This window comes from Rhopalosiphum maidis, chromosome 2, assembly GCF_003676215.2.
Source record: "Rhopalosiphum maidis isolate BTI-1 chromosome 2, ASM367621v3, whole genome shotgun sequence".
Taxonomy (NCBI): domain Eukaryota; kingdom Metazoa; phylum Arthropoda; class Insecta; order Hemiptera; family Aphididae; genus Rhopalosiphum; species Rhopalosiphum maidis.
The window spans coordinates 64,172,969-64,199,913 of record NC_040878.1 but is presented as its reverse complement, the minus strand read 5'-3'; the positions used below and the strand labels follow the sequence as shown (position 1 = coordinate 64,199,913).

Below are 26,945 nucleotides of genomic sequence, written 5' to 3'. Positions count from 1 at the left end.
AGTTGAACAGACATCTTCAAAGTATTTTTATTTTTAATCTCAAACAGTATACGACAGTAACATCTGGTTACGAAAGTGTGCGTCAATCGTGTACGGAGTGGGTGCACGTATTGGAAAAATTGAAAACAGGTCCCGATAGAGAGCACTGCTATTATTGTTAATGACCGAAATCCCTAAATCTTAAATAGGTAGCTATTGCCACTTGGCACATTTTAGTTTATAATGGGTTACATCTTACTTTCTTACAGGACTGAGGACTGATACTATATTATAGTGCATAGAATGTCTCCGCGACAAGACGTGACAAATTATTTAAAAAAATATACTACTGTTATAAACTTATAACATTATCAATTATCATCTTAACTGATTTGACAACTCTGAAGCAAACCTGACTGTTACAAAAAATATTATTATTATATTTAATTATTAATTTTACTAATTCTTTATCGTATAATTTAAACACTCGTGTGCTATATTGGTATTTGCTGTGGAGCGACGAGCAACCTATTTAGTATTTACCTGTGTTTACGTAGTGTGCTACATAGTGCATAATGTATATACATATATATATATATATATATATATATATTTAGTATCTACAACTGTAAGCTGAGTAACTAACTACTGAGCAATATTAGATATCAGACCTGTTATCACTTATCAATGGAGGAGGATTATAATAATTGATAATGCAATGATCGTATTATTCTATAATATTATTATTATGTTTATTCAATTTTTTATAATAAATGACAATTCCGCTGTTCGCGAAGTTGGAATACATTCGGCTAATTGAAATTGAATCAAAAATTTTGTTTCACAATTAAATCGACAACACAATATCTTCTGAACAATGAGCCCAAATATCGAAGTCGAAAATTTAGTGGAAAAATCAAGGTGAGCAATTTATTATTATTGTGTTATAATTTCTAATGTTCAATCGGTTTCATTTCGATTTTTTCACGTCTTGAGTAATTATATTAACAAAATACATGACAACACTTGTGGTTAGGTGGGATTTGATGTATTTCATTTGCAAGGTATTACGTAGATGTAAGATTGGATGTATATAAGTGTCACCTATTTTAATTGTATTAATATGTTAATTATTTTAATACAATGTATTAAACTGTTATTATTAGTCATTATCATTAATTATTTTAGTTCTTACACTTAAAATATTTTGTTTTTTAAATGTTTACCCTTAAACTGCAATGTTTAATTATCAAAATATAATGGTTATAATTTTTAGGTTTCCAAAATCTGTAAATGAAACACTAGGAATAATTGCTTATTTTCCATTTGGACTTATACTAGTTGTTTTGAGAGTTTTTATTGCTATAAATGCATTACTCTTAACAGTTATTTTAAGTAATTACCCAAATATCCGCAGGTAAATATTTATAAATTGGCTGTATATTATTATGAGTGTGTACTAATAACTAAGGTTTACGTTTATAGGCCACTTTTAAAAATTATGTCTGGTGTTCTTGGATTAATTGTTGTTGAAAAAGAAAACTCTTCATTTAAGAATAGCAGAGTGTTGGTTTCAAATTATTTGTCATTGTTTGATCATATTGCGTTACATTTGGTGACTGGATGTTTTACTGTATGTATATAATTTATTATTAACTATAATTTTTCATAATTTATTATATTTTTATTTAAACTTTTCAGCCAACAAATGTATTCAGTACACCTGTAGCATTGTATTTTGGGCTGATTTCTACATTGACTAATGACAATGTTACATCAGAGATGACTGTATTGAAACAATTTTTAGTTAACAACAATAAAAAATCGTTGCTCTTATTCCCAGAAGGAGCTTCTACTAATGGAAAATATGCTTTACTTAAGTAAATATTAAAATGTTATTTATTTTTAGATACTTATAAAATTATAATGATTATTATTTTTTTATCAAAACATTAGATTTTCGAATGTACCAGCTTTAATAAGTGACAATTTACAACCAGTAGCTTTAACAGTTACTCGACCATCATTTGTTAATATTAATCTATCAGTGCTTGGATCAAAAAATATTTCAGAAATATTTTGGTTTTTTTTTGTTCCATTTACTAAATTTGAGTACAAGTAAGTGAATTTTCAACTGTTTTAGTTAGCACGTATGTAATTTAATATTCAAATTCAAATTATTTTAAAAATAACAACAGGCTTCTTGAAGTGATTCAAAGATCCAATGACGAATCTAATGAAACTTTAATGTCCAGGGTGGAAAAAGCTATTTCACAAGAACTCAACATATCTACTTCAAATATTACCAAGAATGATAAAGTATGATAGAAAAAATTTGAAATCTTAGTATGGAATAATATTATTGTATTCGGTAGACTTAAATTAATATAGCTGCTACCTTGAATTAAATAATTTAATTTTAATTTTAGGATGAATATAAAAAAAAACATTTCTTGGAGTTGGCAGAAAAAGCTAAAAAGCATAATAAACATGCAATTCTGGAGAATTTTGAAGAAGATCCAGAAATATTAAGAATGGCTGCACAAGTTACTGATGTTCTTCCATATGTTCCTAAAAATGTCATTGTTGCCAATTTAAGTAAGTTAACTAATAAACTTATATTTATAAAATTAATATGATTTTATATTTACTTATTTCTAATATAAATTGTTTTTAAAAAGTCATTAATCAAGTTTATGTATATGCGTATCGATCTTGCCCAGTTATATTTCATTTTAAATAACATGTAAATTTACTTTAAGGTTGACAGAATATAATATTTGAAATTTTATTTTGCATATTTCGATGTTTTTGTCATTACTATTCTGTTCAAGAGTATTCAATTTTTTTTTAATTATTGCTTGTAGCAGTTTATAAAAGAAGCTATCAATAGTTTAAATGTCTGTCAAGTTCAGAATTGTATTGAAACTTAAAATACTAATATATCTATATTTCAAAAATATTATCATTTTTTAAATGTTTAAATGATAAAAATATTAGTTAACTTGCAAGTTCAATATAAACAATTATAAAAAAATGCATGATCAAAAAAAGTATTAATATTTTATTCATTTCACAATTGTGAATTTATAATATATAGTTTTATTTATAGTTTCTGACAATAATAGTATAGTTGAAGTATAATATACATAGAAATATGTTAAATTTTCATTAAAATTATGAAAAAAAAAAAAAACAATAACCAAATGGGGAAATTACCAAAAAAAGTTAACTTTATTGAAATCAGAATAATTGAAAATGTTTTTACATATATTTTATTTTTCTATCACACACCCATCAAAAAAACAAGCATTTGCTGCAAAATTCAAGCTCTAATAATAATATAATTAATTATGTGCATTATAATATTGTGTGTTAACTTCAGTAAACGTCAGTTAGCAAGGTGGGGGGAAATTTGGCCTCATTATTGTCAGTCAGTATGCGCATAAAGTGATTATTCTCTTTTGAAACTGGTTATAGGATGACATTAAGTTTTATTTATAAAATAGATTTTTTTTCTTATTTATACATTTTTTAAGATCATATTATTTACATAAAAATGTTTAAACATGTTTTATTTCACGAACTTATGAGTCATTATTATACAATATATTAATTATATTATAATTTCATTCAATGGGTTTTTTTTTTATTACACAGAGCGAACAAGATGTGTTGATATAACAATTACTAATATACTTGATGGTACTATTAAGTTTACTCCATTGCCACAGTCTTCCAAAGTACCAAAAACAACGGTAATATGTCATATATATAAATTATAAATTAATTTAATGTTACTAAATACTCTACTGGTCCACTCGATTATTTATATAATAGGTGATTTTATTCCAAGAATACTAAAAATATAAAAAAAATAGTGATTTTGGCATTTATCAATGTTAAGAGAACACCACAGCGTTGTCTCTGTCTTATAGGTATGTAACTACTAAAGTTATACCCAACAGATCATGTTTAACTCCATTAGTTTAAAAGTTAGAGTGAATCGACCTATTATGAAACCTAATGGTAAGAATATTATCGATGTTGGTATTTTATTCTAATTCAATTTTTTTAGCAAGTTATGCATGTATAATATAGTATAAATTAAAAATGCTCATAACTCTCTTAAAAACTGAATAATTATAAAAAACTAACATACAAACACTGAAAATGTGTCAATTCACTCTAATTTTTAAACTAACAGAACTAAACGTAATCTGCTGAGTGTACATTTGCTATGTTATGCAATTGTAAGACGGATACAACACATGCAAGTATTGCTTTCCCTTAAGGAAAGCCCAGACAGTGAAAACTAGTAGTGCGCTAACATTATTTATTTCATAAAAAGTTAACATTATCATTGACCGCCTATTTTTATTTTTGTCATTAACTACTGCAAGTTATTTAGGTCACAAATAAGAAAACAAATTAAGTTTCACACTTAGATCATATTTTATAGTTGGTTTTATAGCCTTGTACTTTTATAATGTTTGTTCAATGATTAATGATTTTTTTGGTAAATTTTTATAGTCCAAAAAAACGGAACCCAATAATTTTGGGGTTGGATCATTTATGGAAAGGAAAGCAAAATTAATTGATGAAGCCCGCCAACGGTACATTAATAAACACGGACTTCATCATTTAGTCTAGTGACTCGCACCTGTGTATAGGTGATGGCTAAAGAAGGACAACGGCGTACTTCATTTTTATTGAGAACATTTCCCAATTTAATTATTTTGAACACTCTTTGTTTACTTTTTTTTTTAAATTTATTTTTATGGAAATGGAGCAGGTACTTATTGGATATTATAAAACGCGTTTATCCTTTGTACGTATGTTAACAACTCTTATTAAATAAATTACTTTAGACGATATTTATATATTGTATTATTACCTACAGACTTTTTGTTATACTTCTACTTCTTACGTGAAAAACATTATTGTCATTCGATTGTATTCTTAACGTGTTCATACATGATACGTGTATAAATACTAAATAGAACACGTACACAGATCAAGTAGTCTTGTTTTAAGATATATTTGTTTATCGATTTATTAATATAGGTCATCATTTTTATTTTTTTTTATAAGTATGCATATTATATTTATCTAATAATATTATGTTTATGGTTATAAGATTATTAACAACTTGTATTACGATATTTTGAAATTATAAACAATATACACGTTGATTCGAGCTTTAAAAATGTTTTATTTTATTATATATACTAAGGCATACAAAGGGAGTGTGTGTTTAATGTCAGTAAAACTAATTCAGTAAGCCTTCAAAATGGATAAAAACAAAAACGACAGTGCAGAGGAATAGTATAGTAACTATAAGTGTTCGAAAGGAATAAACACGAAATAGTATCGAAAAAACAATAATGGATAATTAATATATTACTACATATAGTATATATGTTTATGATATATATATATATATAAATATATATATATATACATGCACATATAGCATGTACTATGATACATACAATTTGTAAAATTTTTTTTATTGCTCTGGATACAAATATTTAATAATAATAATAATTAATTTTGATATAATATTTAATCCCCTATTTACATTAACATGAAGTAATTATAATGAAAAACAAACAATAATAAATAATAATTTACATTATTATCGGAAAAATATTATGTTACAGAGAGAACCTAGCAAAACATTCTTAGTTGGAAGTGTCAATAACATTTACTATTTAGACGAAACAAAAATTATTTTTAAGGCACCTTATAATTATTAGACAAAGCTAGAATGCACTTACCCGAGATTATAATAATAGTAACAGTAGGTAGTAATTTTTTTTACTAATAAGTTCTTTTATCATGGATTCAACATTGGTAATAAATCAATTGTTGTTAATAGCGTTATCGAAATAAATTGTGAGATTTAAAAATATTTATCACGATAAGCAAATATTGAAGTCCATATCAATTTCATTGATATTATAAGTATTTTAGAATTTTTTTAATATCAATTAGTCTGGTAGATACATGATCCACTCAGTAAAATGTTTACTAATGCTTGTATCAAGTTGTAGAATTTTATGAAAACTGAGATTATTATTGTATACAAATAAGCCACTGCATTGCTCTTAAGGTCTAGTAGTATAAAAAAAGATTGTGTTGCAAAATGTACAACAGTTAGAAATTGTCTAGGTAAAAAAATTAAACTATTGCGGTCATTTAATCTTTTTTTTAAAAGTAAAAGAAAAAAGAAAGACAAGAGTAAATGATATTTACACAGTCTCTTACTTATTGAGCATACATATTTTGCGTACAAGTGACTAACTTTTTATATATTTCATTACATCCATACGAAAAAAAACTACTTATTTGGTGTAAACTAGACCTTAAATATTGTTCATGATTATAACCGTTGACATATTCGATACAAGTAAAATATTTATACATGAGAAGATATGTTGTCTTTGTATGTTCTATACATACAGTGGCATTAAGTTTCAGTGTGAAAACAAACAAAAAATGTATTATTCAAAACTTGAATAGTAGATTATTATAAATAAAAAACATAATATACATACAATATTATAGTCATTAAGTATTAATTATAGTCTCGGTTGGTACCAAACGATTCGACCAGCTAAACAACCAGATACGAGCAAAGGATGGACCGGTGAGAATTTGGTACAGAGTACAATGTTAGAATGAGAAACGTTTGTACCAATCTCATGAAGTTTTACACCTGGCAGTTTTGGAAGCAAAGTAGATAATTCATCACAGTTGGGCGAAAACGATAATAGTCTTACTCCATGACTGAAGGGTGAACATATTATACGTCCATCGCTAGAATAACAAAGTTCTTTGATGTACCCTCTACCCACATTTGCCTCTTCAATAAAATGTGTAAGACGATTAAAATTTTTGTGTATTTTATGATTAAGGGGTACTTGAAATCTATTCATACAATTCAGAACATAGTTGTTACGACGTTGCCTATTGCCAATAAACACCACTGCATCTGTACCAGTTCCTACTTCTACCGTACTACGTCTACTTGGTCGAGTGATATCAATTCTAGAATTTGGGGATAGATAACCACGCATTCTGATATCAGGCACACGATTACCATTCCGGTTAAATAATACTGTGACTAATCGCTCTGAAGCGGTATCATCATCTGCTATCATTTCCTCCATATCGTCTTGGTCTTGATCTTGTAATCCAGTTGCACTACGTACGATCCGTACACCAGAATATGTTCCTAATATTCGCTCTCGTCCTTCTAAAATATCATTTTTAAATATTAGTTATTAAGTAACATATAAAATCAATATTAAGAGTAGAATATTATAAAAAATTAAAAAAACTTTGTTGTCTCAGAATATTATCCTAATTACACAAATTTATTGTAATAACTATTTCAATGTTTTGATGTTTCAATATCCAAATGTGAGAAATAGTAAAATTGAAAGAATATTATGCAATTTTCTACTTTTAAAAACTTTAAACACATATCATGTTTATTTAAGGACTTTATTTGTAAAAATTATAAAAATTATAGAAAAATTTAAAAACATGTAAAGTATATTACTTTTAATAATATTCTGAAATAAGAAATAGTTTTACAAAACTAATCTATAATTTGTTCAGGTTAAGAGTGTACCACTCTCATACATGTTAACTGAGCTGCTACCTGTCAAACATGCATGGATATGATCAATATATAATTCACTCTTAATCTGAATAAATTATAAAAGTAAGTACTAGCTTAATATTGCTCGATTAAACATTAATGAGGGAAATAATTTTAATTTATCAAAATTACATAACATATTATCATGCTAACCATAAAATATTTTATATACCTATACAGATATTTCATAAATTACTTTTTAATTATTACTTGTCATTGACTTTTGGAGGAGTAAAAATCTTTAACTTTAATATCATTAAGATTGCAAGGTGAATCTAATTGGTACTTTGAGGGTGTTAAAGAGAAAAACATACAATACTTTTCTTTATAATTGATAAAAAAAAAAAAATGAAAAGTAACTACTTTACTGTACAGCAAGTGTCAAATAATTAATAAACCTTGTTATTGAGTAAGTTATTGTAATGTAGGCGTTTTATTTTAATTCAGTTATAAACAATTCTATGCTAAGATGTTTATATTAGTAGGTAAATTTAATAATAATATGTATTTGATATTGTTATTTAAGTAATTTATTTAATTATTATAATAGTATAGGTACATTTATATTATTTAGTATTGTTATTAACTTTTGAATTAATATAGTCTTACTGTAAAACAGTGTGAAAAAGGTCCGTAATATAAATAGACAATAGCTTTAACTTAATTTAAATGTATTAAAAATATCCTTGTGTATATATAAACTATAATATTGTAAATAAAAGTTTCATTTCCCACAAATAATATTTTAGAATTAAAAAAAATTATTGAAATTGCTATTCTTCATTTAAATAATTTCATCCAAATTTGAACTTCTAATTTCCATAGATTTTTTGGCTACAGTTTGAGCTATTTATGAGAAATTTTATTACATTTTCAAGCCTTATCAATAAATTATTGTTGCAGTTTTAGTAATAACTAATAAGTGTTTTTTTAGGTTTACAGTCATAAGTCATAACTTATGGGTAATGTGAATTGTAAAATTAACTAACTTAATTCTATTGAGCAATAAAAAATAGTACTTAGTAAATATATTTAAATTTAATATTTAATAGTATATTATACATGCCTGATAAATATCTTAAACTTCTTATGCGATTACCACTATTGACATTCATCATTGCTTCCCATAAGTCAGCTTGTCGGTTACCTCTAGTTGGTCCTAACACAGAAAATGGTATCATACTACTTATGCCAACATTTATGTCTCGAGGAATCACAACATGAGTGCGTCGATGTAGTCTTCCTTCCCTAAAAAATGGAAAGAAATGTACAGATCACTTTAAAAATATATTTTTAATTGTTGATTACATTGGGTCATCAGCTAAAGAATGTTCCAATGAGTTTGCTTCTTCAGAACTCAGTTCTTCAGGTTCATTTTGTTGTTGTTTAGGAACAGCAAAATCTTGTATATCATGTACACAAGTCCATTCAGACTGTTCATCAGTGGTAACATTTCGACTTAATACATTCCAACCTTGTGGATGTACCTAATAATAAAATGTTTGTTGTTTAAGTAATTTTGATATATATATGAAAGTATTACCTGGATAGAAGATATTATTTCAGCATCATCATTTCTAGGAAAATCTACAATGAATTCAACACGGTTTCGTTTACGAGTAAACATGTGTGTGTGTGCAGCTGCATTAGGAATGGTAGTTTTACTCAGTTGCATCAAACGATACATATTTGGCTAAAAATAATATTTTAAGGTTTTTAATAACGTATTAATTACCATTCAAAATGAAATAAGATATATTTATTGATTTAATATCAAGTAAAAATATTTATAATATAAACCTCTAAAAACTAAAACATGTGCTATAATAAAATAAAATTCTATATAATGACTAATGTGAAATAAAGCAGATAAAAACATTTAAAAAAAAAAATTAAAAATAATTTATGGAGTAATATATATATATATTTAAATATATTTAAATGATAGAAAATCTTTTTAGCAATTAACATTTTTAACTTAAAATGTCGATAAAAATAAAAATAAGAATAATATTAAATATTTAAATAAGTTTTAATTTTATACTGACTTTTAAACAAATAAGTAATAGTTTTTGCGGAATTATTTATTGAAAAATAATATTATAAAAACAAATATATAAATGATAATACCAAATATGGTAATTTAGGTACATGGTTAGAAGATAATTATAAAAAAAATTTCTTATCAAATACCTAATTAATGGTACTATAGTTATTATAGTTTCAAGAAATAGAAATTCATTAAAAAAGTTTCTAGCATATTACTACGAGGTTATTAATATTTTAAGATAAATTTTGCTTAAATAAAAATTGTACTGTAATGCTAAATAAAAAAAAAGGTGGTCAAGTAGGTATCGCTCTGCTGTATAGTAGAGATGGAGAGTAGATCACTATAATGGATGTGTTAAATTTAAATGCAATGACAGGTATTATTGTATACAAAAAACTATTCTAAACAAAGTTGATTTGTCAATCTAGGATAATTAGTAAGATATATTATATTATTAACTACATTTAAATTGTAATATTTTGTTATTTTACACAATTTCATAAAAAATTTAATTTTATACACTCATAAAATATTTCTATATTGACGTTAGAACTTTTTTTTACAGTTACTTAAAGTAAAACTTATGGATAACCTTGTATTGGGTTTTCTAACCTTAGGAATAAATTACAAAAATTTTTATGAATTTTCAACTTCAAAATTCCTTGTAAATTTTCACGATTTTAATATATTTCGTAAACATTTGTACTTTAAATGTTTATAAACAAAAATTGTGACTAACGATTTTTGAATTTTTTTTTATTATGTTAAGTATAACTTATAATAAGACTTGTATTAAATTTTTTTTTAGGCATTTCAAAAAAAAAAACAGAAAAATCGAAAATTTCGATTGTCTATAAATAGCTTGAAAAAAGTCAAAATATTTTGAAAATTTAATCATAAATAGATAACGCTAATATAAACTTTTAGTAAAAATTTAAAGTATTTACAATGATTTGTTTTTGAGTTACAGCAATATAAAAAAAATTGATTATGTCAAAAAGTGATTATGCGTAAAAATTCCCATCTTTTTGTCACTTTTTTAGGGTTTTTCTTAACGCTTTTGAAAACTAATGGAAATTTTTTACTTTTGACCACCAAAAGTAGCAACTGGATAAATTTTCTTTTTCAGAGAGGGGCTGAAGTCAAAAATCAAAGCATTATTTCTACTCCAAATCATGATGACACACACACAAAAAAAAAAAAACATACATCATTTTAAAATCAATACGTTCCTCACTTCGTTCAGAATCTAAAAACTTATAAAGTTATAATTAATAGATATTTTAAATATAAAAATTACTTTGAATCCTTGAATATCTGTACCAAGTGTCTCCAAGTCTAAATTGTTTATAAGTAATATGAAGCCACTTGTCGTGCAAACAATTAATTTGCTAGAATCAGGAAGAAGTTTAATACGCATAAGTCCATTAATGTGACATACAGAGTTATTGGGAATTCTCCCTTCTTCTGAGTAACTACATTGAAAACAAATAATAATTTTGTTAAATACAATTTGTGTTTATTATTATTAAGGTTAGGATGTTTATGACTTTTGCATATTTTTTCTTTTAGTCATACACATTGCAAACCCAGTAAGAAATTCGGTTTGTATGACATAAAATTAGATACATTTAATTTTATTTTACGTATTTTTGCATATTTAGGGATTTTTATGAATAAATGCATATTTCACCAAAAAATTGTAAATAAATGCATATATCGCCAAAAAAATAACTTAAATATAATATAAACATCTATATAAACCCATAAGTAGGCATTGTTAGTTTCACAATAAAAACAAAAAAAAAAAACGTGTAGTTTACATTATTAACTTATCTTTATTAGTTATTTATCTTTACTATAACTCTACGTTTATTAATCAATACAATAATTTTTACGAACGATGATTGGAATAATATGTGATGCCGATAGAACATAATGGCTTACATATTATAAAATCTTTAGTTTAGTGTATGGTGTGCCACGGCCAGTGTTAATAAATTATTTTAGTATATGCATTTTATTTTCACTAAAAATGCTAAAAGTTAAATGTTCCAATACTGCTTGACTACACAAATTTATTTGGGTAAAAACTAAATTATATTTAAGCACCTATATTTTTAATTTTAAAAATCTCATATTTGTATATATTAAATTTGTATTTAAGTTTAAAATTATTAAAATAGTTGTAAATTAGTTAAGAATACATTTTGGATTAGTAGTAAACTAATTTTAAAAAGACATAATTTGATATTTATTGTGCATATTTACATGCATTTTTTAGTGTTTTTAAGGTCATAAACATCCTAACTCTAATTATTATGTTATTGATCACATAAAATATTTTTACCTATTAATATCCCATGTATAAATTTGCCCATCAAATCCACTGGAAACAAGTAAATTGTCTTTTGCTGAATATTCAATACTTTTTACCCAATTGCAATGCCCTCTCAATACCCTTATATTGTCTTTAAGATTTCGAACATCCCATAATGCTATTGTTGTGTCATCACTACAAGTTGCAAACATACGAGAATCTAAAAACCTAAAATAAAGAATAGATAATAATAAAACATAATTTTAATAACTATTATCAAGTTTAAGAATTTTATGAAAACACACATACAATTATATGTAATAAGATAAAAAATTAATATTATTAAACTATAAAAAAAATGTCTTTAAATTTTAAAAATTGTACCGATTTAAACTCTACTTTTTTGCGAAATAATATTTGTAAAATAATTTTTAAAGAAATACACTAATTTATTAATATTTTTTTATTAAAATATTGTAAAAAATAATATGTTATAAATGTAAAAATATATAAGTGAACATATACATTTGCTTAATATATTAATTTTATTTATAGATAAAAGACAAGTGTTGGTGATAGATAAAGTAAGTTTTAATTTTTTAATTATATATCATGTCGTAAAACAAATAAATTATTACTTAAATGTAAAAAATTAAAATATTTATTATAGGATATGGGCTATGTTTCCCTCTAGTTAAAATGATATACATAACAGTGATTTTCTTCTATTCAATTTAAATTTTATTGATAAAAAGAAAATTATAGATTTAAAAATAATTAAGTACTTACTTAATACAATTAACACAATCATTATGGGCTTTTTTTATTGATGTTATATACTTTTGAGTAACAGGATCAAATAACATAATGCTCTTCTTTTCGCATGCTGCTGCCAATATTTTCCTAGAAAATATAGCAAATTATCATTAAATAACTTATCTATTATAACATTTTATATTTTAGAAAAGATCATACTTTGCAATTTTTATTTGTTTTTTTTTCTAAGTTTCTATAAAATCATTGAATATTTTTATTTAAACGTTTTATAGAAAATTATATTTTTATAATAAACTGTATGAAATTTTGGGTATTCAATTTATTTTAACTGAATTATTTTTGAAAATATTACTATGGCTAAAAATGTTTTAATTAAAGGTGAAGGTTATTATTGGTATTAGTCATTTGATGATAAATATATATATACAAATACCTTTACTATATATAATTGACCATGATCGGAAAGGTTATGTGTTTTTTTTTAGAATATTTAAATATTAGAGTAACATGTGTTTACCAACAAAAATGATATAATTATTAATTCCAAATTTGGAAATTGAAAAAATGTTTTAAATGTATTTACCATATTTAAATGTAATTATGCAATGATAATACAGAAATTGTTGTAAACAGATCTACAGAAAATTAAATATTGAAAAAGAAAATAAACAATAGTACTAATAGTATTTTCAACAAGATTTCAAATAAGATTTTTTGCAAGTTTCTATGCATGTCGTCATCAAATTCAATCAAGACTTGTGACCACTTAACACCTAAAAGACTAAAATCTATCACTTGTGCACATTTACTGATTGTAAATATATTATTATACATAGGTATATCTATAATTATCAAAACAGTGAATCAAAACAAAAAGGCCTCATACAATTAGTTTAAAGCAATATATTGTAATAACATTGATATGTACAATTATGTACAACTAATTGGCCATAAGCAAATAATAATTTTGTAAATATCTGAAAAAGTAAAAAGTACAGGATAATGCTTACCCATCTGGGGAGAATTCCAAATTGAATATACCAGCCGGATTGGTGATGTCATTGTTTGAAACGTCGTATTCCCATTTAGCGATAGGATAAATGGATGTATACATCTCGCAATGTAAACGACTTTGATCGCCATACTTAGGTCGGAAGCCATACTCGCGATTACGCAAATACGTGTCACGGAAGTTAGAAGTACGTCTGCGTTTGACGCTCTGTAAACCATCCGGATCGTAATATGTCGTACTCATGACGGCGAAGACGACGAAGACGACGAGGCTGTTAATGCATACGATCAACGTACATGAAATCAAGCGTTATGCACTTTAGGACAGACGAACCACCGCTAAGTGTGCTTTGGGTAATCACAACTTTTTAAAAGTCGTCGAGGACAAAAGTCAGTTCACGACTTATGACAAAGAGGAGAAAACTAAAAACAAACAATATCCTCGCAAAATGGTCGCGGCCCGGGGTTCGACGTTAAATTTTCATGTTGAGTGTATCAGCAGTATCGACTTTGCGCAATAGAAATCGAGAGTAGACCAGACTTGAGTAGTGGCTATCAACGAGAAAATAATAATATAACTTTTCGTTATCAACGGTGTACCGTGCCGTTATCAGTTTATCAAAATCGTGATCCGATGATGCGTGTCGTCGCCGCCCGTCACTCGTCAGTCGTCCGCGGTACGATACTGCGATGCCCTGTGGTCAACGCCGTCGAAATCGAAAACAATCTCAAACGTGTGAAACGGAGACGATAACAGGATAAACGATATTATTATAAAGATTATCGAATTATTATCACCTAATATGCGATTAACGAATTACGATCAACACGCTCGGAAATGTATACAAACAACAACGGCGAAATACCACGCAAAACACGCGCCGATTCGTCGACGTTAGGCACGTTCGTCCGCGGGTCGATTGGACGCCGTCATGCCGATTGGAGGTGGTGGCGTGCGCCGTCCACTGTACCCACTACCCACCAAAACCGCGACGTGCCGGTCACCAGCCGCTGTACGCTGTTTCGTTTGTTATTCTCGTCGACAACAGCTGCTGCGACCGCGACCGCGACTGCCGCCGAGTCGGTGAAAATACGCTTACGTAACACACGACGACGGCACGAGCCGCCAGTCCGGCAGACGCCAATAACACGCGATAGTCTTGCGCGCGTACGCCGTGTCGCAATGTGATGATGATAATGACGGTTGTGTGTCTAACAACGCCCGTGATGTAGTCGTCGAGCGTCGTGTTTTCGGGCACAGCAATAACCGTGGCGGCACGACCCGACGAATCGTCGGCGGCAACCGGTGTGATGTCGTATTGTCGTCGTCGTCGTACGTTTATCGTCCCCCAAACGTGTTCAAGTGACTGCTGGTTCTGTCACAGATCGTCGAGAATAATATGATGCTATTACCGCGCGCGGGGCCGCGAAGCGGAGAGCGATAAAAAAAACACTATAAATTGGAAAGTGTTTCGAGCGTTTTCACCGACGACGCCACCACGGTGCTCGCCGGGGATTTTTTTCTATTACTATTCACACACGCCCGCCGCACTCTGCAGTTACGACTGCCCGTGCGGTGTTATTAATCAATTGTATTTAATATTTATAAATATTAATTGTTTATTATTTTGTGGTCGCCGTAATGACAATAATAATTTCGTTACTGCCGATTGGGTGTTAGACTTCAATTTTATTATTTATATTATTGTCGGTACGAGTGGGGGTCCCCGCTGATCGAAACAACAATAATAACCAATAGGTATTAGCTAGGTACATAAACGCCGTTGCACAACTTGTAAACAAAGTTTATAAATACAGAAATTATGATCGCGAGCTGTACGCCGACTTCCAATGTCGACTTCGCCGTATTTATACATCCGACATCGAACAGCTTTGGCGCGGTAGCCTTTACCCGTAAGCCGCTCTCCCACATTATTTAATATAGGTACTATTATTTTTAGTGTTTGTCTATGTATAGCTGTTGAGTAAGATTTAGTCGTTTGATTTTTCTATTTATATTATTCACTACATTTTGCAATATCTTCAAAACTTAATTGTTATAATTGTATAGGATTAAACGAATACCAAAATATACTGTAGATTGGTGGTTAATGAGTAATGTCAGTAATGATAATAATAATAAATGGTATAAAAAAGAAGTCTGGAATTCTCGGGGGGTAGTTATTTCAACGATTAAGCCCATATTATCCCAAACAAGATTCCTTAGTTAAATTTTAAGTCTTTTTATAATGTGTTATGTGTATTGTATGTTCAATGTTGTATAATATACTCCTCCGGATCCTGAACCTCTTTAATTATGTCTTAATCCTTAGAAGCGGTTTATTAGAGCAGTAATAACGAATGAATAGGATCAATATTATATTGTAATCACCACAAGGATTTAATGTTATTAAAACATTATCTTACTCAACAGTAGGTAGGTATATTATTATATATGATAAATTGTAACATTTTAAACCAGACTTCACGCGTTATTGCTGCATAATTTGTGATGTAAATGATGTAATCAATAGGCTGTTATAGTGTTACTTGTCTTCGTTTTTATCTTAGAATTATTTCCTTATTTGATATTGTAATTTGTAATTTATTTTATTGTGGATGGGTGAGTGGGGTGTGTATACTGTGTACTGTATACTGTTTACACAATATTACGACTATATACTTCGGAGGGATATTGACGAATCACATTTATGTTTTTAAACCTTAGGTATTTACATAACATTGAAAATGGAATGAAGTTTTAAATACAATGTAAGATTTTGAATCTGTACCTATTAAAGTCTAAAGTAACTATAGATTTTAATTGTAGTAGGTATTTTTATTTATAGTTATGACTTGTGACTGTTAATGTTCTGAGCTACAACCTATTAGATTGTATTATAAAATATGAAATTAAACAAAACACTAGTTTATTATACAGTTCAAATATCTGTATAAATTAAACATTAAATATTTAAATGTATGGCTTACTCGGTATAACTAGTATAAGTAGATGATTTTATAAAAAAAAAAAAATTAAATTAAAAAATAATAATAATTTTGTCATAAATATTTTAATTACACGGTCCATTAATTAAAAAATGATTATTTAAGAACAGCCGCTATGATTTATGATTATACTTGAACAAATGTACTGAAATAATATTAATTACAATTTAATTTCCTTGGGTTGAATTAAATTTAATCATTGCAGAATGGATGGGAAAATAAAAATTAATTTATTCGTCGGTTGACTTTACACATTTTAGTCATATTATTTATAAATGCGTACTTATATTATAAACTGGAAAATCGTGTAAAAATAAATGCGTAATTTTTATATCCACCACGACTATATTGTATTATTAATAGATGGAGTATATTAAATTATTCATGTTTGTTTTGGATGTGTGTGAAGTTGCCCTCCCCCATTATGTGCAAATTAAACCGGGTAAATTGTAAGTTGAAAATCTCAATTTGTAAATAATTGTAAGTTAAATTTTGGAATTCGTAAATTAATAAGTTCGAAGCAATTGTCAAAATTAACTTGGAGGGGCCAAATTCACACTAGCCTCCCTCCCACTTTTACTAAATTACACCGGACAGATTTTAAGTTGTTTAGCTTAATTTGTAAGTAATTGTAAGTTGATTTTTGGAATTTGTTAGATGCTCGGAGCAAAGTTGTGACTGAAAAAAATTTAGTGGAGAGGCCAAATTCAGTGAAGTTTGCAACAATTTGCAAACTCATTTCTAGAATTTGCAAATCATTTGTTACCTCACAACTACTATTTAAGTTTAAGTCTCCAAATTCGTATATTCTCCATTTTATAAATTCTATAGAATTATTGAAAATTGAGTTTAGTTAATTGAAAATCCTTTTTTGTATTTTTACGAATTTTCCAATCTTTCATATTTTAAAAAATTAATTATTATTTTTATATATGGATATACCTGAAAATACTACCTATTTAAAACATACCAACAAGTCAATTAGGCAAAGTTGTTTGGTAAATATTGTTGTATAATATCAATCATATTACTATACATGCATGTTGTATATGAACCAATAATTATTATTATAATTTGTCAGTTCGTCTACAGTTAAAAAAAAAATAGTGTTATAATATACAATGCGTGGCGGAGAACGCAATTTAATTATATAGCCATAGTGTCATACGAATACTATAATATTACTATAAACCCGACAATAATAAGTTTTTTCCGTGCCACTGTATTTGAATAATTTGTTAAAAAATTCGCTATGTATTCGAACTATTTTTCGTTTTTGTTTGCTGTTCGATGGTCTGTAAAACATGTAGTCCTAAATTTAATATTTTAATATTTTTATTTTTATATTAGTATATGTAACTTTTTGGACTACTCGTTCATAGATTTTGAGCCGATACGTTGATACAACTAGATTTTTTTCTTTGAAAGCTGAATTGTATCTACCCTGGCTACCCTATTATTACAGCGTTCGAACAACCATTTTTGGTTATCAGTACCGTTGATTTTTCTCTCACACACACCTGGTTATGGCAGTTAAGCAATAAGAATCGGAAAAAACTACCACATTTAGTTTTATGTCATCACTTTATTAATTAATTGTCATATGATTATAATCAATACCGTAGTCATTATTCAGGTTGTGACTAATAAGGGCTCTTTCGCCCAAAAATGACCTTTGCTTTTTACCCACGTCTCTTCGCTCAAGAATATTATTTCACTTTTGACCACATTTTTATAATACACACTTTGGGAATCACTTTATTATTTATCTGTGTAAATTAATTTTATAAAGCCATTAAGCATTGCATAAAGAGTACCACGAGGATGTGACTTTTATTATTCTCCAAAAATATATTGTGTATCTGTACATTTGTAACTATTTGTCATTTATTAGTTTATTACAATGTAGTATTAAGAATAAAAAAGAATATAGATTATTTGCATAAAAAATATTATAAATTACAAAAAAATAATTTAATATCAAAAAAATAGAAAATAAATAGAAAAATGTGGTCAAAAAGTGCTATAATATTCTTAGGCGAAAAGCAAAAGGTCGTTTTTGGGCAAACAGTCTATTGCCCGGCTAATAAAGGTGATAATAATTAATATTCATTACTGCCATAAACCGAAATGTGGCAGTTTTTATTTTTTCGCGGTTAGAAATCCAGTTGAGAATTTTTAAGTTGAAACGTCTCAAATCAAAATGAGGCAGTCATGATTTTTCACGTTGATCAATAAAACAACTTAACGAAACAAATGTATCAGAAAAATAACATACTGAGAAAATGGTGTACATCTGATTGCCTATCTATGATTGCCGTAATTTTGTGTCGTCATTTGTTACGACTAAACTACTAAAGGTATGGTTTCGTTTCCGGTTGAAAATTTGAAATGCGATTTCGAGGGTCAGCGATTTTGTTCACACTTGTCGTCATTCATGATGACGACCACCGATCACCACTCATTACGATCAGTATGAATGTTTGACGTTTATCTTTAATTCGAATCCTGATGCACAATTCATTCTAATCATCAGTCAAAAATTACGTTTTACCATAATTTGATGCTTACATAAGTATGTATTTTATTATGTTCACCAAGTAAAAAAAAAAAAAAAAAATGCTCAAGACTTACATTTGCCTTCGATATGTAACTATGTTGTTCTATCAAATATTAGCATCCTGAAGGCTGAAATAATTATATTATGATTTATGGCCAAGGTATAGGATCTATACCATAAGTCATTGGACTAGTTAGGCATTACAAAAACTATAGTCGTGTGATAATAGAAAAATATTAAACATGAAATGTTTCGCGAGAACCTCTTAGTTGGTTGTATTTTTATGTTATAAAATATAGTTGAATAGTTCATAAAATAAACGGATCAGCTTGAATTTAGTATTTTTTCGTTCTTGCAATAAAAATGTAAGTTTGATAAGAAATAAAACAAACGATTTCAAAATTATAATATACCTGAGATATCTAAATTAAGTTGAAATAATTTCCACGAATGAATTATAACTATACGATGTAATAATATTATGCTTAATAACAATTATGCTAAATTAAAAATAACTGGTGACAACTGACAATGATAGGTCTCTTGGGTTATTATTTTTTAAATAATGGGTTAGTTAAAAATGGGTAAGCCACCGCATGACATAATCTTTTCGCAATTTGTCTATGGCTTTTATACTCATGGAGACTATCAGCTGCAGTGAAAATCGAAAAATGACCTCTATGAAGTACCGACTAGATGACATTTTCGATCTAAAAAGTTTCTTCGTATAACTTTTAAAACACTTCTTTTGATCTAAACTAGTGGTTATAAAGATATAAAAAAATAAAAACTCATCTTTGTAAAACCTACTGCGGGTAATCATATTATGACTTCACGTCTGTATCGCAATATATAACGTAAAAATAAAATTATCATTTTACTTTTTACTTTTTACGGGGAGTATCAATAATACCATACATTGAACACAAGCGTTTACTAAAATTTTACAGCGGTATTAAATATAATACAAATGGTACAATACTCGTATATAATAGTATTTATTATACTATTATAATACTATTTCAGAATGATTCAATAAAGGTGCTTACCCTAATTTTTTCTTTCGCTGTATGTATTCATTTTATTAAATAAAATATTTATTTATATTATTGTTCAAGTTAGTTTATTCACTTGCTGTATTTTTTATGCGATGTGTTTGCCAATTTACAATTGATAAAATATTTCCTCTATTTTTTTTCAATTTGAGTAATCTTGATTTTTTTATTTCCCATTTTACCAGTTATTATCAATAAAACAAAATCACACTTGACACACTTTTTATAAACAATTTAAGTACGAAAATGTGTCTTACTATTTTACATTAGGGAAACAACTTATGTAGTGACGTGTTGGTGTGAGGCGAAGCTCAATGAACACATTTAGAACAATATTTTATTTTATATTTCTTTATTTTGAATTCATATCAAATTATCAATATACTAATATATATAAGATATTTATAACTGTATCGTACCTAGAATTAATAGGATATTAATATTTCTAAATTCTAAGTAGGCAATCCGTCGCAGACGGTGGCATGCGATGTTTGTGATGGAACGGTAGTGGTGGAGGAACGCGACACGCGCCCGTACGAGTTACCACCGCACTGTCACGCGCGCGAACGATTCAGAACATGTGTTTTATTTGACTAATACTATGTACTTTTTTATCATCCTACCGATCGACCTAATTATGCTAAAATATTTCTGAAAACTAATTTTAATTCTTTATTATGTCAACTTGAGATCGGTCAGTCCACATTTTAAAAATTCAAATTTAAATACGAATTATTAACGTTTTAAAAATTCAGAAATTTCAAAATATTCAAATTAATTACAGTTGTGGGAGGGGGGGGTTGAAATTGGGAAAAGTGGACTGACCGATCTCCAGTAGACATAATAACGAAATCAAATCAGTTTTCAGAAATATTTTTGCATTATTAGGTCGATCAGTCGCATGGTCAAAAGACGGGTATGTTTTTACTCAAATAACTGTACGTCACCGATCCCCTTAACCACATTTTTAAATAAACAGAAAAACTATATTTTCAAATCTTTAGATGTGTATGTGTGTATAATTTAAAGAGTTTCCTGTATTCTGACTATTCTGAGGTGAAACAAATTATTTTTTAAAATGAGAATCATTATGTTTCATTGTAAATTGAAAGATTAATTTTTTGAAAATGTTTATTTATTTAAATATATATCGAAATTTCAATGAGTATGCTGTTTCTGAATTATTGAACTTTAAGTATAATATAATAATAATCTATGAAAAGTTTAGTAGATATTTTAGACCCTATAATGATTTGAAAATTAATGTTGTTAATGTATTAAAATTTAATTATTACTACTAAAACTAAATTTAACAAATTATGATTAATCAATGCTGTTATATTGTAAAAACAAAATCTTTTATTATTATTTTTTTTATTTAATAGGAATATTATTTAAATTTATCAAAATTTGGAAGAATTAAAGTTTAAAATAAATAAATAGACACATATTTGTATTTATGAACGTGTTATTTTAATGGCGTATTTTAAGCCAAATAAAAAAAGTACTTATATTATAATGTAATAAACTATCAAACTTATAACAAATAGTTTTTTTAAAAATAATTAAAGTGCAACAAACTAATAAGTAAATGTTTGTAAAAAAAATATATTTACTACTATATTTAATATTAAATTTTAATATAATAAGTATAAGGTATAACGCCGAATGGGCAAATACGATGGCATTAATGTAATAATGTATAAAATATAAATAGATCACTATCTACTATATTATCATATTATTATAAAACAAGTATTCCGGTAGTTTGATTTAATTCCATGGTGTTTTCCGTGTTTGCTCTGTTTTTGTAGTCTACATTTTCGGTTGTAGTGACGATTGTAGTTTGTGGTTCCGCGGTGTCTTCTTTTGTTTTGACATCCACGTGCTTGACTGTAGGTTTTCTAGATATTAGTTTTTTACTCATTTTCTTTTCGTAATGCCTGACCGTCGCCGTTTCATCATAATCACCTACAGTATCACTGATTTCTTTGTCAGATCTGTCTTGCAGAATACCACTACCACCGGGTAATATTGGCTTGAAACCACCTTCGACTACTACGGTGTTTGGATTGAAACCACCTTGTGATTGGTGTTGTTGTACATCGGTCTCTTGTCTGCTTTGAATTGGTACGTAGCCAGTCATTTGTTGAGTTTTTGGGTGTTTGGATGAGGAATATGACACGGAAACGGATTGCGATACCGAAGTGCTGGGTTGTTGTACTAGTGGTTGCTGTTGCTGATAAAACATTGGTTTCTGCTGCTGATGGAACATTGGCTGCTGCAGCTGCTGCTGGATAAGCGGTTGCTGTTGCTGTTGGAAATAACCGGGGTAGACTGAAAGCATAGGCTGAGAAATAGATGGTACCGGACTGTAGTGGTTTACTAAAGGTAATGGCGATTGTGTGTTAAATTTGTAAACGGGTTTCTTGTATACGACAGAGTGATGAGCACCATTAGGCATGGGTACATTTGACGGTAACCTCTTACCCGATACTCGGTAACCATGTTTTACAGCAACCGGCTGCTTAGGGGTGAAAACCATTTGTGCCGAATGCTGGTCTGGGAGAATATTAGGTTGCGCTTGGAAATGTGGAATAACCGGTTGTCTAATGGGTCTATAATTATTATTGTTAACATTATATGACGGTATCATGTAATTGTAAGTAGGAGATGTCACAGGTTGCGGACTTCCGTAGTGAGATTTCGGCATATAGAATGGTACGTTTCCATATGTATAATTTGAGTTTGGATATGTGTAAAGAGCGTTTTGTTGTGACGTAGCTGGAGGGAATTTGTAGGTATTATAAACAAATTGATCGCCATTAGTTGAAGATTTATAAAAATCGCTTTTAAGATTTTCTTCCAATGCAGTGGGAATTAATGGCATATTGTGCCCTTTGTGGTCTGATTGTAGGTCGATGTTATTCTTCAAAGGCTCATTATTATTAAAAAACTGTTTATTTTCAACGTCTGGTTTCACTCTCGTTGTGTATTGAATGCTACCTCTAGACTGTAAATCTTCTGAAACAGGCACCACACTAGGTTCAGAGTTAGGTTGATCTTTATCACATGCATCCAATACGTTAATTTTCCAACCCAAGTGGCGATGCGTGAAACACTAAAAAAAATAAAACAGTAATAAATTAATAATTTTTTAAAAATAATTTGATAATCTTTAATTATACTAAAAAACTAAAAATATATATAAATAAATCAATTAAAAAAAAACCTAAGTGCATAATAAGTATTAATATTTTAATCAACTATTTTTAATAAATAAAAGTACTGAATGAAATAATATTATAATTGTTTTAAAATATTTAGATAATTTACTAAAGTTATAGGCAAATGTGGATTTAAAAAATGTATATATATATATTAATGGTTTTATATTTTAAATTATTAAATCATTTGAATTACTTGGTAATAAACGGTGTCTGGTGTGTCTGCATCCGGAGTCCATTGTACTATTCCAGGATCTCCGTTATCACATGCCAGGCTTAAAGTTCTTTGATAAGCGCCAAAAGAAACAAATTCATCTGCAGAAGGCTGTTGTGGATCTGGAGTCCAATTGCACAAACGACCAATACCTGTTGGGATTACTTCTCCTGATTTGCTAACGCTTACACCAGCAAATATTCGTATGTTCTGTCAAATAAAAGATAACATTAATAAAAACATTATCTATAAACACTAAACTTACATTAAGTGTAAAATGTGTAAATAAGTTTAAACAGCACGATTATAATGTGTGCACTAAAAAATAATTACATCTCTTTCTTCGGCTGTTTTGTAACCATAACCGCCAACAGGATCATCAGTAATATAAAATGGGTGGTATTTCGCTGGTATTTCTGTATCTAATCCTCCTTCAACTACAAATGTGTATGTTTGTCCTCTGACGACATTTATTTCTGGTATGAGTAATCCGTTTATGTACCATGAAATTCCCCATCCAACGTGTCCTATAAAAATAAAATAAAATATTATTTACTTACAATTCATAATTATAAGTACCTATATAGTTTATTTTTTATATTTTTGTATTTTTATCTGAATGATAATTGATAAGCAATAACTAACCTGTAATAGCAGAATATCCGTGTTTTCCTCCAGTAGGGCCCATTTGAGCATAGAAAACACCATCGTCTGGTTCGTAACATTGAATGGCTGGGATATCCCATGCAACATTGTTATTTTCTACTGGGGCGGGTTTGGGAACCGGACGGGGGCGAATTTTCTTAGTAGGGGTTACCTGAAAAATATATATTTGTAGACGATAAACTTACCTACTGGAATAGAATATATGAAAAAATCGTATTAACCTCTTTTATTGAACTTTGGCTGGTTGCAATAATATCTGTTGAACTTTTTACGGTTGTAATTTCGTTATGAACTGCAACCGATTTAGTATCTGTATCTGGTATAGGACAGTTCCATTCTGGTAAACGGCCAAAATCAATTTTTATCGTTTCTATAAAAAATATAATAATATATAAGTTAGTATACAATCATAGTCCTTGTACCAGTAAGTTAAACATTTAGAAATAAATTATAAATACAAATTTGTCAATAATTAAAATTTATTGTTCCCTCAAATATTATAATAATTATATTATATAAAAAAATATACATATTTTATACTTTTATAAATTTTAAAATATTGAAATTATGACGACCAAAAGAAAAAAAATAAGAATAATAATGTTTTATCATAAAAATAAAAGGACCCCTTAGACTTAAGTATAAATTTAAAGTTACAGTATAAGAGCGTATGAAATGTACATCAAGAAGTTATGACGTTTTTAGTTTTTTTCGGGGGCATAATACCTTAACATATTATATATTATATTATAAATTCAGTCGTTTTAGTCAATGGTGTATTAAGATTTTAAAAATAACATAGACTTCCGTGTTCCGTATTAAATAAAATAATATCTGGTAGGTAAATCAAATATTAAATTTTTTACAAGGATTTATGTGGAATATGGGCGTATTTAATTTGTTAGCGACTACAATAATATAATGTTAGGTATACAAAAAAAAAATATGGTACAGTGACGGTTCTAATCTCGACGTGTATCCTTTGTATTCATGTAACAATAGAAATACGGTTATTGAATGTGTTCGATGTCAATGTATGACTCTGATTCTCCATGTATATACTAATATAAATATAGGTAGGTATACAATACACAATAAAGTTCATTGGGTATGAATATGAGTGTATCATATTCACTGATAGATATATCTTTATAATATGATTATTAATTATAGTATAAATAATAATAATATCATAATATAATAGGTAATATAAAATATAATGTTACTAATAAATAAATAAATAAGTACCTTTCGAAAATATTGGATGATATGAAACCTCGTGTTTGTCATTCAAAGGACCGACTGCCCAAATTATTGGCTGACTGTTATTAGACAATATTGGTAAGTCAAGATTATCTTTTGACTTTAATGGCCTCTGGTATGTGACTATCGAATATCCATTGACTATTGCTGCATTCAACAAACGAACACTTTCACCGGCCGGGCCCTAGGAAAGATAATTTATTTAAATATCCTATCGTTTTTAAATGTATTTGTGCCATAATGATTTTTTTCTACATTATTAACATATTATAAATTATTGATTTATTTCCTGCTTAAAAGACTACTTAAAATAATGTAAAATTCAAAAAAAACAACTATAACTATTTAAGTGTTGTACAGAATATATAATAAAACTAAAATTATCGAAATCAGAAAAATCAGTGTTAAATTAATATAAATTAATGTATTTAAATGATGTTTTAATAGTATTTTATAATTCATTTAAACTACAATCAAACACAAACTTAATGTATTATATATGGATACTACATAATGATTAATGAACTTAAATAAAGTAACATCTTATTAAGAAAGCATCAAATATTTAATTGTGTTAAATTTGTTATTTGTTTAACAAATAACAATTTGTATACCTGAATATTGGAATCAGGACAACTTCCGCTGACTTGTCCAGTATCTTGTTGTACAATGCACTGTGATTTATCCAATAAGTAATAATCTTGAGCAAAGCCACTGATTGTGGTTTGATCTACTCCGGCTACAACTACATCACCTCCAATCATGCGATTTGATGTAGGTGAACCAGATATACCAAAAGACATGTATTGGTTGTCTTCTAAAAATCAACAGTATATTAACAATTTTGATGTAATGCGTTAAGTTATAATGAGTGTAATGTCTAATAAAATAAAAACATTGAATTTAGATTTAATTATGTTGATAAAAATATTACGTTTGAAGGAAAATGAGACATAAAAAAACAAATACAGCAGTCTTTTTTAACTATATCATAAGTAATGCAATAAAATATTGTTCATAAAAAATTTCATCAATAAAAATAAATAAAATATGAATTTGATTTTTTTTTTTATTACCTACCTACTTAATATTAAATATACATTTTAAATGATAGTTTATTTAAAATTTAATTGTATTAG

The 26,945-nt window shown here is 27.7% G+C and overlaps 3 protein-coding genes across 3 annotated transcripts in view; 1 reads left to right on the top strand and 2 right to left on the bottom strand.

Annotated features, from left to right (window-relative positions):
- Positions 1-697: 697 nt before the first annotated feature.
- On the top strand, positions 698-4,856 carry LOC113551383 (ancient ubiquitous protein 1-like). Its single transcript, XM_026953597.1, has 9 exons — positions 698-900; positions 1,256-1,396; positions 1,465-1,612; positions 1,681-1,859; positions 1,936-2,097; positions 2,178-2,298; positions 2,409-2,577; positions 3,640-3,737; positions 4,513-4,856. Exons 1-9 carry the CDS (start codon positions 857-859, stop codon positions 4,630-4,632), a joined length of 1,182 nt encoding a protein of 393 aa, XP_026809398.1. The 5' UTR covers positions 698-856; the 3' UTR covers positions 4,633-4,856.
- Positions 4,857-5,950: 1,094 nt separating this feature from the next.
- LOC113551381 (DDB1- and CUL4-associated factor 10) lies at positions 5,951-14,867 on the bottom strand. Its single transcript, XM_026953596.1, has 8 exons — positions 13,812-14,867; positions 12,814-12,927; positions 12,055-12,252; positions 11,005-11,179; positions 9,198-9,347; positions 8,963-9,141; positions 8,721-8,902; positions 5,951-7,243 (listed from the first exon to the last, which is right to left on the bottom strand). The coding sequence occupies exons 1-8, from the start codon at positions 14,054-14,056 to the stop codon at positions 6,567-6,569; spliced, it is 1,920 nt and encodes a 639-aa protein (XP_026809397.1). The 5' UTR covers positions 14,057-14,867; the 3' UTR covers positions 5,951-6,566.
- Positions 14,868-22,028: 7,161 nt separating this feature from the next.
- The window catches only part of LOC113553163 (protein Skeletor, isoforms B/C), a 32,021-nt gene continuing 27,104 nt past the window's right edge, over positions 22,029-26,945 (bottom strand). The window contains exons 8-14 of the mRNA XM_026956340.1: positions 26,421-26,623; positions 25,792-25,990; positions 24,765-24,913; positions 24,523-24,694; positions 24,211-24,404; positions 23,860-24,087; positions 22,029-23,557 (exon numbers count right to left, since the gene is read on the bottom strand). Coding sequence (XP_026812141.1) covers positions 22,181-23,557; positions 23,860-24,087; positions 24,211-24,404; positions 24,523-24,694; positions 24,765-24,913; positions 25,792-25,990; positions 26,421-26,623 — 2,522 coding nt within the window. The 3' untranslated portion in view covers positions 22,029-22,180. The remainder of the gene's footprint in view (positions 23,558-23,859; positions 24,088-24,210; positions 24,405-24,522; positions 24,695-24,764; positions 24,914-25,791; positions 25,991-26,420; positions 26,624-26,945) is intronic.